At 37.4% G+C, this 13,664-nt stretch overlaps 1 protein-coding gene across 7 annotated transcripts in view; it reads left to right on the forward strand.

Annotated features, from left to right (window-relative positions):
- METTL15 (methyltransferase like 15) overlaps positions 1-13,664 on the forward strand; it is a 376,873-nt gene that overhangs the window by 139,073 nt on the left and 224,136 nt on the right. For 6 of the 7 annotated variants that reach the window (XM_029207585.1, XM_029207579.1, XM_029207583.1 and 3 more), the window contains exon 4: positions 3,596-3,787. The exons of the other annotated variant lie outside the window; for it this stretch is intronic. In XM_029207585.1, the coding sequence (XP_029063418.1) occupies positions 3,596-3,787 (192 nt within the window). The remainder of the gene's footprint in view (positions 1-3,595; positions 3,788-13,664) is intronic. 7 annotated transcript variants of the gene reach the window in all.

Raw genomic sequence — 13,664 nt, forward strand, 5'->3', positions numbered from 1 at the left:
AGAGAGAGAGAGAGAGAGAGAGAGAGAGAGAGAGAGAGAGAGAGAGAGAGAGAGATTTATCTCAAGGAATTGGCTCACATTGTGGGGACTGGCAAGTCTGAAATGGTAGGGCAAGCCAGCAGACTGGAAACTATGATAGGAGATGATACTATAGTCTTGAGATTGAATTTCCTTTTCCTCTGGGGAACCTCATTTTTTGCACTTAAGGCCTTTCATCTGATCAGATGACACACACCCACATTATGGAAGGTAATATCCTTTACTTACAGGGAACTGACTGTAATGGTAACCACATCTAAAAAAACCTTCACAGCAATACCTACATCATTGTTTGATTAAATAACTGGGTACTTTTGCCAAGCCAAGTTGACATAAACAATCGTGGATATGATCATTCTCTCCCAAGATACAAGGCTGAAATTTTGACGTCCTGTTGGAAAAAAGAGACTGACAACTAAGAGGTAGCCAACAAGTATCGCTTACAATAACTAACAATAGATATGTAACAGGCTGCCATGGGTTTTTAATTGTTTTCCACGGACTGATACCTGGAACAAAAGTTATAGAAATAGTGAGGAAACAGCCAGCAACTTCACTAAAAAACAGCTGACTAAAAAAAAATTTAAAAAACCAAAAACCAATAGTGAGTTTTTATTTACTGGGAATGTTCAAACACGGGCTAAATGACTGTGAGGTAAGGCCTAAAATTTAAGCCCAGTATTATGTGTTCTTGACATTTAGGGAAAGCTGGAAGAATCTTAAATGGCCTAACCACAACTTTTCTTTCCCACTGTGCTTCCACAGAGAAGGTTCCTAGCCAAACAACACTCCTTATCAAAAGGATCAGGCATAATACCTGCTTATCCCTGAGTAGCAGGTTTCAGTTCCCTGCCAGCCCGTGGAATTATTCAAACAAGCCAACACATCCTTTCTTGGGCATGCGGCACCCTACCCTATTGATACCATAGAATCTGCTTCTCACAGCCTGTCGGTCCACTCTGTTCCTGAGTGCAGCACCCATGTAGCCATGCATGGCATTTGGTGTCCTCCTCCCCTGGGCTGTGAGTGGATGTGATTAATAAACTCCTGTCAATCTCATCTGTCCAGTGTCGGGTGCTGTGTGTTCACTTGACCATTTCCATAATTTTAGAATGGGAATCCCTTCCTCACCAATGGGGTGAATGAGATATGATTAAAACAATGAGTCTCCTCCCCACCCTGCCCCCCAGCAGTGATGGTGGAAAGGGAAAAGATTCAAACGTCAATTGAATAATTGGAACAAATGATTTGTGAGTTGCCTTCCAATCCCAAGATTCTACTGTTTCTGTTTTCAATGCTAGTATTAATATTCATTTCATATTTTCCAAATACAGACATAGCAATTTGTCTGTCTCTCTACTATTAACACCCATGAGATTGTTTTGCAAACAGTTTATTTATATACCTTTCTCTCAGCTCAAAGCTCAGAAAGCCATGATTTATTAATCTGTTTATACCTTAGAATAGCATAATGCCTGACACATAGCAGGTATTTAGTGAATATTTGGTGAGTGAATCTGAAAATCACTTTCACCATTGGAATTTGAGAAAAAATTACCAATGAGCTGTGAAATTCTCCTTAAACAACATAACATATAAGTAAATATCATAGATATGAATTCCCCAACACTGTTGAAATCCACCCTCACTCCATACACCTGTAGATGGAGGGAATGAGGTCTTAGAGTGTTGCCCAATTTTTCTCTTCTCATTCCCCTTCCAAAATGCATGCCAGTTGCCCTAGGGCTTCTGAAGAACCCTGAAGGCAGCATCTCAGTTTGTGTAGGAAGGAGAATTAATATAGCTGTAAGGTGATCCCAACTCCTTGCCTGTCTGTTAATTCTGAATGCTCCATTCACTTCGGAATCCCTGCTGAGAGCTAAAACATTGCTTCTGTGAGAAGGCGTTTATTTTAGGCATAGTTTCATTCTTCAAGTGTGCAGCTGCACAGCACCCCTATCCTGAATTATGTGAAGAATATGGAGAAAGCTAAAATGGTTGGCTTGAAGATGTTTGACATATAATAAGTAATAAAACAGAAAGAAAAAAAATATTTAAATTGGTTTACTAGTTAGAAGTTAAATTTTTTTCCAGTTTTATTGAGATAATAATTGACATATAACACTGTACAAGTTTGTGTCCAGCATAATGATTTGACTTACATATATTATGAAATGATTACAGCAATGTTTAGTTAACAGCCATCATCTCATATAAACACAAAAGAGAAAGGGATTATTTTCCTTGTGATGAGAGCTCTTAGGATTTATTCTCTTAACAACTTTCATAAATACCACACAGTAGTGTTAACTATAGTCATCGTGTTGTACATTACACCCCTAGTACTTATTTGTCTTATTTGTCTGGAAGTTTGTACCTTTTGACCACCTTCATTCAATGCCCCTTACCTCATCCCCCACACCTCATCCCCCACCTCTGGTAACCACAAATCTCATCTTTTTTTTTACGAGCATGGTTTTCTCTCTCTCTCTCTCTTGCTCTCTCTCTCTCTCCCCCTCTCTCTCCCTCTCCCTCTCTCTCTCTCTCTCTTTCAATCTCAAGATTTCACATATAAATGAGATCATACAGTATTTGTCTTTCTCTGTCTGACTTAGCATAATGCCCTCAGGGTCCATCCATGTTGTCACAAATGGCAAGATTTTCCTCTTTTTTATGGCTGAATAATATATATATACACATCTTAAGTTCTTTATGCATTCATCCACTGACAGACACTTAGGTTGTTTTCATGTCTTGACTGTTGTAAATAATGCTGTTATGAACATGAGTGTGCTGATACTGCTTCAACATAGTGTTTTTATTTCTTTTGGATATATTCCCAGAAGTGGAATTCCTAGATGATATGGTAGTTCTATTTTTAATTTTTTGAAGAACCTCTATACTGTTTTCCATAGTGGCTATACCAGTTTACACTCCCATCAACAGTGCACAGGTGTTTATTCTTTTGATAGAGTGGCATATGTTTCTTTTCCCAGCCCAGAGATATATGAATTTTTTTTTTAGAAAAAAATAAATAAAAGGACGGGTCTGACCAGGAAATTTTTCTAATTCATAAACTTATATACCTTCACAAAGTATAAAATAAATTGTGTTTATTAGCAAGAATAAAATTATGTCAAACCGGGCTTCCCTGGTGGCGCAGTGGTTGAGAGTCCGCCTGCCGATGCAGGGGAGGCGGGTTCGTGCCCCGGTCCGGGAAGATCCCACATGCCGCGCAGCGGCTGGGCCCGTGAGCCATGGCCGCTGAGCCTGCGCGTCCGGAGCCTATGCTCCGCAACGGGAGAGGCCACAACAGTGACAGGCCCGCGTACCGCAAAAAAATTATGTCAAACCACCTCTGATGTTGAAACCAAAGATATAGAGTTTCCATATCTGTATGTCCTTATATAGTACAAAGCATGTGGTTGGCACTTAGTAAACATATATTGGTTAAATAAGCTAGTAATAGAATGTGCTCCCTTTCATTGATCCTAGACCTTAAGAAAGACTTTAATATGACATAAGTGTTTTTTCCATCTCCTGGGTTTATCCCCAGTAAACAGATCCGAGCCATCCTGGGCCAGTTCAGCCAGGCAGAAGCCTTACTAATGAAAGCTGGAGTGCAACCAGGGACTTTAGATGGGGTTCTTTTGGATCTTGGGTGTTCCTCCATGCAACTTGATGCCCCTGAAAGAGGTTTTTCCCTTCGGAAGGATGGCCCCTTGGACATGAGAATGGATGGTGGCAGGTGAGTATTGATAAAGCATTTCTCCTCATAACAAGAAATCAATTTCTCAAAAACACTCTGAATTTAATTTCTTTTTAAGACTGTAGAATTCCCATCACACACCCACACCTAACACTATCCATACATAATAAATCAGTTTTGTTTGCTACTCATTATAGACTTTAGTCTTTCTCTAGATTTGGGATTCTAAAAGAAAAATCATTGCAGTCTTTACACAGAGTAGTGAAGAGGATAACTTTAATACTGATTTTCTTTTTTACAGATACAATGTGATCTTTTAGACTACTAACAATATTAATATGATACTGAAGCAATGGTTCCGTTTTGGTGCAGGCCCAACTATGCCTTTTGTGAAAAGTAAAAGGAACTATATTTAATGCATATTCTTTTGAATACTGCATAAAAGGCAAGATCCTAGAGGTCAGCAATTGTGTGTTGTGTCCTGTTTCTTGTACAGTCACTTGGATTCAACCTTCTCCAGAGAAACTAAAATTTATGGTACTAAATCAGACACAGTACTATGTGTAAGACAGCTTTACACCTCCTCTTCATTCCTCACCACCTTGGAAATACATTCTCCATCATTTAAATAGGTAACATATATTAAATAACACAAAGAGGGTCACATTCTAGGAAAGTATAGGATAATTTCTTTTAAATCTAAATTAATTTTAAAAGCTTAGATTAGCACTTGTCTCTATGCACAACACTGGCCCAGGAACTGAATAGCCTGTACCTACGAAACAAAGCTTAAGCATGTTTTTCTCATTTTATGCACCCCCTCCACCAAATTATTTATCATGGCCCCTACATTTGGGAAGCTTACTTTCTAAAAGAACATTAGTCTTTCTTCTATCTAAATTTGTAAGCTATTCTGTTGCTAATCTGCAATTCTAGACCTGCACAAACATTTCTACTGAAACAAATGTATTTTCCAACATTTCTTCCAATCTGTCAGAAGGATCTTTATATGAGAAATTTAATGTCCAATTTAAGTCAACAATTTAATATTGAGTTGACTTTGACTTTTTTTCCCCACAAACTTCTTTGTCTCATGGTAATTATTCACATACAGCCTTTCCCCATGTTTTGATATGACCTGTTAACTTAGAGTGTGACTCATCTTGTTGGCACCTTTTTGTTCTAAGTCTTATACCTTCATTTGCACAAATTGGCATTCATGGAGTGAAGAATGTCATAAAAGAAAACAAAAATCTTTTAAAGACCAATGACTAATAGTAGAGGTCAAATATCTTCTCATGTTTGGAGATTGAGGTTGTTGGGCAGAGGTAATAAAATGTAAAGCAAATTTCTGCTGTTCCTATGTCTTACTAAGGATGCCTTCTGAAATACAGTGAACAAAGCTTCTAGTTAATAGTAATAAATCCCCATATTGTTAATGTAGAGACATCATCAAACTGTAGTCTATAAATGAGGGTTCCTGAGGTTCTCCCCTAAGAACATGAAAATAAGCTGTTGAGAATTAAACTCTAAGTCAATATGTAATGGATAATAATAGTATTGAGCAAATGTATCTTGAAAAGCTGGATGGCTTCCAGGTAGATAGCATAGGCTGTAAACTAATCAGAGATGTTAACATATATGAGGAAAGTTCATGGCATTCAGAAAGGAGGAGTTGGTTCACATGAATTCATAGACAAGGGAAAGTTGGAGATGCAAATATGTTTAATGCTAATCTAAGTGGTATTATGGGAAGAGGGAGTCCAAGCCAATAAATTTGGCCAGTCAGATCCTGGAAGCTGATATTTCCCTGTGATAAAGATGGGTGCAAGAGGCTTTCTTAACCTGTTGCCATTTAACACTGGAATCTTACAGAATAGTTAATTCTGTACTACCCCAAGTTCAACAATAGCTTTCAGATCATAATAAGTTTTCATATAGCAGAAAGAAGTTCCCAGCTTCAAGGACTTGCAGGTCTAGCTCTTTTGTCAGTTGTATTCTTCACTAGAAGGTAATAATGAATTGTCATAAATTATGGTGATATTTATGCAATAAATTATGTTAATATTTTCTTTCTCTCCTGAGTTTAGTCATTTGTAAGTTGGTGATCTCTGGAGGACTGACAAGATCTCTTAACTTTTAATTTGGAGGGGCAGATTTTGTATGTTGGCTTCTTCACTATTTGAATGCGTATTCTGAAGCCTCCTAACAGCCTATCAGTTTTCCAGAGCATTGTCCCTATGGAAACTTGGGTTGGCCAAAAAAATTTGTTCATTTTCTTCTGTAAGATGGCTCTAGTAGCCCTTAGTTGTCTTTCACTTCATTTGAAACCATTTTGTTAGATTGTATTGTGACAGCTGTCAAATTACCATGCATTAAAAAAAAACTTATCAAAATTGGTGAATTTTTGTGTAGCCATTTAATATTGAAGATGGAAGGAAAACAACATTTTCAGCATATTATGCTTTATTATTTCAAGAAAGGTAAAAACACAACTGAAATGCAAAAAAAAGATTAGTGCAGTGTATGGTGCTGTGACTGATCAAACGTGTCAAAAGTGGTTTGTGAAGTTTTGTGCTGGAGATTGCTCGTGGACAATGCTCCATGGTCAGGTAGACCAGTTGAAGATGATAGCAATCAAATTGAGACATTAGTTGAGAACAGTCAATGTTATACCACGCAGGAGATAGCCGACATACTCAAAATACCCAAATCAAGCGTTAAAAATCATTTGCACCAGCTTGGTTATGTTAATCGCTTTGATGTTTGTGTTCCACATAAGTTAGCGAAAAAAAACCTTCTAGACCGTATTTCTGCATGCGATTCTCTACTGAAACTAACGAAAACTTCCATTCTTAAAACAAATTGTGACAGATGATGAAAAGTGGATACTGTACAATAATGTGGAATGGAAGAGATTGTGGGGCAAGTGAAATGAACCACCACCAACCACACCAAACGCTGGTCTTCATCCAAAGAAGGTGATATATGGTGGGATTGGAAGGGAGCCCTTATTATGAGCTCCTTCCAGAAAACCAAACGATTAATTCCAACAAGTACCGCTCCCAATTAGACCAACTGAAAGCAGCACTTGACGAAAAGTGTCCGGAATTAGTCAACAGAAAATGCATAATCTTTCAGCAGGATAACGCAAGACCGCATGTTTCTTTGATGACCAGGCAAAAACTGTTACAGCTTGGCTGGGAAGTTCTGATTCATCTGCCATATTCACCAGACATTGACCCTTCAGATTTCCATTTATTTCAGTCTTTACAAATTCTCTTAAGGGAAAAAAATTCAACTCCCTGGAAGACTGTAAAAGGCACCTGGAACAGTTCTTTGCTCAAAAAGATAAAGTTTTGGGAGGGGTTCCCTGGTGGCACAGTGGTTGAGAGTCCGCCTGCCGATGCAGGGGACACGGGTTCGTGCCCCGGTCCGGGAGGATCCCACATGCCGCGGAGCAGCTGGGCCCATGAGCCATGGCTGCTGAGCCTGCGCGCCCGGAGCCTGTGCTCAGCAACGGGAGAGACCACAACAGTGAGAGGCCCACGTACCGCAAATAAATAAATAAATAAACAAATAAATAAATAAACTCATTTTAAAAGTTTTGGGAAGATGGAATTATGAAGAAAAATGGCAGAAGGTAGTGGAACAAAATGGTGAATACGTTCTTCAATAACATTCTTGGTGAAAATGAAAAATGTCTTTTATTTTTATTTAAAAACCGAAGGAACTTTTTGGCTAACCCAGTACACTACTATTCTATGTGAACATGAGTAAAATAAAATTATGCCTATTATCCACTGAACTGTATTTGAGCAAAATGCTCTTTTAATTTTACTTAAAAGTAGAAAGGTATTAAAAAAAAATAACTGCTGAGCACATCCATACTAATCTTAGAATTGTCCTGGTAGAACTGTACATATATTCTGAGTCTGAATTTACCATCACTAACAAGTTTCATTCTGATGCTTGGTGGCTTGGGCAGTTGAATTAACAGCTAGGTAAGATCTAACAGGGATTTTTCAGTTAGACCAAGAATGATGTTTGGCAAATCTAGGAATGGACAAGATCTAAAGGACAGTGACATTCATTGAGTTTCTCTGTTCCAGGCATTATACTATCTAGTTTATAATTGTGTGGACCCTTAATTCTCTCAACAATTCTGTGAGGTTAGCATTGTTACTTACAGGTTAGAAATTGAGGCTCCAATAGGTTCAAAAGCTTACACAATATGAGTAGCAAGGCTTTGATTCTGATCGAGGTTGATCTGACTCTATAGACCAAATCTTCATCCTTAAAGCTGTTATTGAAGGAGCAAAGCCTGTTGAGATGGAAATAGGCTACCTTATAGGAAGTTCATTGATCTGGGAGTACCATGGCAGCCAAAAAGAAAAAAAAAAAGAATCACAGGATCTAGAAAACAAGGCTACACACACACACTCACACACACACACACACACACAAGGAGAGAGAGAGAGAGAGAGAGAGAGAGAGATATGGAGGTCATGGCGATATAGGGGACAAGCCAAGGACAACAACAAAATTATTTTCCTGGTGGTACTAGACATGTTAACAAGGTGCAATGTAGTATTTTTAAGGACGGATTCAGGTATTCCTTGGCAACACAACTCTGATTGATGGTCAGGTCTTAAAGCTACCATATCCTTGTTACTTAAAGTCAGTACAGTATGGTACCAACAATCAATCCAACATATTAACTACAGGAGAGAGAACTGTACTATTAGCAAAGCTATCTTTCTAATAATTAAGATCTCAGTTAGCTCATCACTTAAAATTCCTTGACACATTTCCCTAAATTAAGGTAAATTGGAATTGCCTGACAAAGTGAATGCCATTTCCTGTTACTATAATTTACTCTGTTTGACCAGAGGTTGGTATTGCTTTGTCTCCTCCACCTGAAATTACCATCTAGGCCTGTTTAATATTGTTTGTTAATTACCAGATTTTACCCCATGGTGACTTTTGTCATGGGTGTATAAGCCCATATTGTTAACAACTTGAAATAATATATGTTATTACTATTAAGGTTGTTCTAGTTTTTGTAAGGGAAACTGACCAGCAGTATCTTCCCTTTTAGACTTTCTAAATTCAATTTATACCCTCATATAAATAGTTGCTTACTTTACAGTATCACATTTAGTTAAGTTCCTGAGATCTAGGCTCATTTAAATATCAGTCCGTAAGCCTTGTATCTTCTATACTGAAAAAAAAAAATCAAGCACTAATTTAAATTTGAACAAACGAAATCCAAAACATTTTCCATTATTTTAGTTTAGGACAAATCTTTTTCTTTTTTCTTTTACATCTTTACTGGAGTATAATTGCTTTACAATGGTGTGTTAGTTTCTGCTTTATAACAAAGTGAATCAGTTATACATATACATATGTTCCCATATCTCTTCCCTCTTGCCTCTCCCTCCCTCCCACCTTCCCTATCCCTCCACTCTAGGTGGTCACAAAGCACCGAGCTGATATCCCTGTGCTATGCGGCTGCTTCCCACTACCTATCTATTTTATGTTTGGTAGTGTATATATGTCCATGCAACTCTCTCGCTTTGTCACAGCTTACCGTTCCCCCTCCCCATATCCTCAAGTCCATTCTCTAGTAGGTCTGTGTCTTTATTCCTGTCCTACCCCTAGGTTCTTCATGACATTTTTTTTTTCTTAAATTCCATATATATATGTTAGGATACGGTATTTGTCTTTCTCTTTCTGACTTACTTCACTCTGTATGACAGACTCTGGGTCCATCCACCTCATTACAAATAGCTCAATTTCGTTTCTTTTTATGGCTGAGTAATATTCCATTGTATATATGTGCCACATCTTCTTTATCCATTCATCCAATGATGGACACTTAAGTAGTTTCCATCTCCAGGCTATTGTAAATAGAGCTGCAATGAACATTTTGGTATATGACTCTTTTTGAATTATGGTTTTCTCAGGGTATAGACCCAGTAGTGGGATTGCTGGGTCATATGGTAGTTCTACTTGTAGTTTTTAAAGGAACCTCCATACTGTTCTCCATAGTGGCTGTACCAATTGACATTCCCATCAGCAGTGCAAGAGTGTTCCCTTTTCTCCACACCCTCTCCAGCATTTATTGTTTCTAGATTTTTTGATGATGGCCATTCTGACTGGTGTGAGATGATATCTCATTGTAGTTTTGATTTGCATTTCTATAAATGTTGAGCATTCTTTCATGTGTTTGTTGGCAGTCTGTATATATACTTTGGAGAAATGTCTATTTAGGTCTTCTGCCCATTTTTGGATTGGGTTGTTTGTTTTTTTGTTATTGAGCTGCATGAACTGCTTACAAATTTTGGAGATTAATCCTTTGTCAGTTGCTTCATTTGCAAATATTTTCCCCCATTCTGAGGGTAGTCTTTTGGTCTTTTTTATGGTTTCCTTTGCTGTGCAAAACCTTTTAAGTTTTATTAGGTCCCATTTGTTTATTTTTGGTTTTATTTCCATTCCTCTAGGAGGTGGGTCAAAAAGGATCTTGCTGTGATTTCTGTCATCGAGTGTTCTGCCTATGTTTTCCTCTAAGAGTTTGATAGTTTCTGGCCTTACATTTAGGTCTTTAATCCATTTTGAGCTTATTTTTGTGTATGGTGTTAGGGAGTGATCTAATCTCATACTTTTACATGTACCTGTCCAGTTTTCCCAGCACCACTTATTGAAGAGGCTGTCCTTTCTCCACTGTACATTCCTGCCTCCTTTATGAAAGATAAGGTGACCATATGTGCATGAGTTTATCTCTGGGCTTTCTATCCTGTTCCATTAATCGATTTTTCTGTTTTTGTGCCAGTACCATACTGTCTTGATTACTGTAGCTTTGTAGTATAGTCTGAAGTCAGGGAGCCTGATTCCTCCAGCTCCGTTTTTCTTTCTCAAGATTGCTTTGGCTATTCGGGGTCTTTTGTGTTTCCATACAAATTGTGAAATTTTTTGTTTTAGTTCTGTGAAAAATGCCAGTGGTAGTTTGATAGGGATTGCACTAAATCTGTAGATTGCTTTGGATAGTAGAGTCATTTTCACAATGTTGCTTCTTCCAATTCAAGAACATGGTATATCTCTCCATCTGTTGGGATCATCTTTAATTTCTTTCATCAGTGTCTTATAGTTTTCTGCATACAGCTCTTTTGTCTCCTTAGGTAGGTTTATTCCTAGATATTTTATTCTTTTTGTTGCAGTGGTAAATGGGAGTGTTTTCTTGATTTCACTTTCAGATTTTTCATCATTAGTGTATAGGAATGTGAGACATTTCTGTGCATTAATTTTGCATCCTGCTACTTTACCAAATTCATTGATTAGCTCTAGTAGTTTTCTGGTAGCATCTTTAGGATTCTCTATGTATAGTATCATGTCATCTGCAAACAGTGACAGCTTTACTTCTTCTTTTCCAGTTTGGATTCCTTTTATTTCCTTTTCTTCTCTGATTGCTGTGGCTAAAACTTCCAAAACTATGTTGAATAATAGTGGTGAGAGTGGGCAACCTTGTCTTGTTCCTGATCTTAGTGGAAATGCTTTCAGTTTTTCACCATTGAGGATGATGTTGTCTGTGGGTTTGTCATATATGGCCTTTATTATGTTGAGGAAAGTTCCCTCTATGCCTACTTTCTGCAAGGTTTTTATCATAAATGGGTATTGAATTTTGTCGAAAGCTTTCTCTGCATCTATTGAGATGATCATATGGTTTTTTTTCCTTCAGTTTGTTAATATGGTGTATCGTGTTAATTGATTTGCATATATTGAAGAATCCTTGCATTCCTGGAATAAACCCCACTTGATCATGGTGTATGATCCTTTTAATGTGCTGTTGGATTCTGTTTGCTTGTATTTTGTTGAGGATTTTTGCATCTATGTTCATCAGTGATACTGGCCTGTAGTGTTCTTTCTTTGTGACATCCTTGTCTGGTTTTGATATCAGAGTGATGGTGGCCTCGTAGAATGAGTTTGGGAGTGTTCCTCCCTCTGCTATATTTTGGAAGAGTTTGAGAAAGATAGGTGTTAGCTCTTCTCTAAATGTTTGATAGAATTCACCTGTGAAGCCATCTGGTCCTGGGCTTTTGTTTGTTGGAAGATTTTTAATCACACTTTCAATTTCAGTGCTTGTGATTAGTCTGTTCATATTTTCTATTTCTTCGTGATTCAGTCTTGGCAGGTTGTGCATTTCTAAGAATTTGTCCATTTCTTCCCGGTTTTCCATTTTATTGGCATAGAGTTGCTTGTAGTAATCTCTCATGATCTTTTGTATTTCTGCAGTGTCAGTTGTTACTTCTCCTTTTTCATTTCTAATTCTACTGATTTGAGTCTTCTCCCTTTTTTTCTTGATGAGTCTGGCTAATGGTTTATCAATTTTGTTTATCTTCTCAAAGAACCAGGTTTTAGTTTTATTGATCTTTGCTATCATTTCCTTCATTTCTTTTTCATTTATTTCTGATCTGATTTTTATGATTTCTTTCCTTCTGCTAACTTTGGGGTTTTTTGGTTCTTCTTTCTCTAATTGCTTTAGGTGCAAGGTTAGTTTGTTTATTCGAGATGTTTCCTATTTCTTAAGGTAGGATTGTATTGCTATAAACTTCCCTCTTAGAACTGCTTTTGCTGCATCCCATAGGTTTTGGGTCGTCGTGTCTCCACTTTCATTTGTTTCTAGGTATTTTTTTTATTTCCTGTTTGATTTCTTCAGTGATCACTTCGTTATTAAGTAGTGTATTGTTTAGCCTCCGTGTGTTTGTATTTTTTACAGATCTTTTCCTGTAATTGATATCTAGTCTCATAGCGTTGTGTTTGAAAAAGATACTTGACAAAATTTCAATTTTCTTACATTTACCAAGGCTTGATGTGTGACCCAGGATATGATCCATGATGCTCAAGAATGTTCCATGAGCACTTGAGAAAAATGTGTATTCTGTTGCTTTTGGATGGAATGTCCTATAAATATCAATTAAGTTCATCTTGTTTAATGTATCATTTAAAGCTTGTGTTTCCTTATTTATTTTCATTTTGGATGATCTGTCCATTGGTGAAAGTCAGGTGTTAAAGTCCCCTACTATGAATGTGTTACTGTCAATTTCCCCTTTTATGGCTGTTAGTATTTGCCTTATATATTGGGGTGCTCCTATGTTGGGTGCATAAATATTTACAATTGTTATATCTTCTTCCTGGATCGATCCCTTGATCATTATGCAGTGTCCTTCTTTGTCTCTTACAATAGTCTTTATTTTAAAGTCTATTTTGTCTGATATGAGAATTGCTACTCCAGCTTTCTTTTGGTTTCCATTTGCATGGAATATCTTTTTCCATTCCCTTACTTTCAGTCTGTATGTGTCTCTAGGTCTGAAATGGGTCTCCTGTGGACAGCATATATATGGGTCTTATTTTTGTATCCATTCAGCCAATCTGTGTCTTTTGGTGGGAGCATTTAGTCCATTTACATTTAAGGTAATTATCGATATGTATGTTCCTATTCCCATTTTCTTAATTGTTTTGGGTTCGTTATTGTAGGTCTTTTCCTTCTCTTGTGTTTCTTGCCTAGAGAAGTTCCTTTAGCATTTGTTGTAAAGCTGGTTTGGTGGTGCTGAACTCTCTCAGCTTTTGCTTTTCTGTAAAGATTTTAATTTCTCCATCAAATCTAAATGAGACCCTTGCTGGGTAGAGTAATCTTGGTTGCAGGTTTTTCTCCTTCATCACTTTAAATATGTCCTGCTGGTCCCTTCTGGCTTGCAGAGTTTCTGCTGAAAGATCAGCTGTTAACCTTATGGGGATTCCCTTGTGTGTTATTTGTTGTTTTTCCCTTGCTGCTTTTAATATGTTTTCTTTGTATTTAATTTTTGACAGTTTGATTAATACGTGTCTTGGCATATTTTCCTTGGATTTATCCTGTATG

The sequence above is a fragment of the Monodon monoceros genome, unplaced genomic scaffold, assembly GCF_005190385.1.
Source record: "Monodon monoceros isolate NGI ecotype Baffin Bay Population unplaced genomic scaffold, NGI_Narwhal_1 Super_Scaffold_7, whole genome shotgun sequence".
Lineage (NCBI taxonomy): Eukaryota > Metazoa > Chordata > Mammalia > Artiodactyla > Monodontidae > Monodon > Monodon monoceros.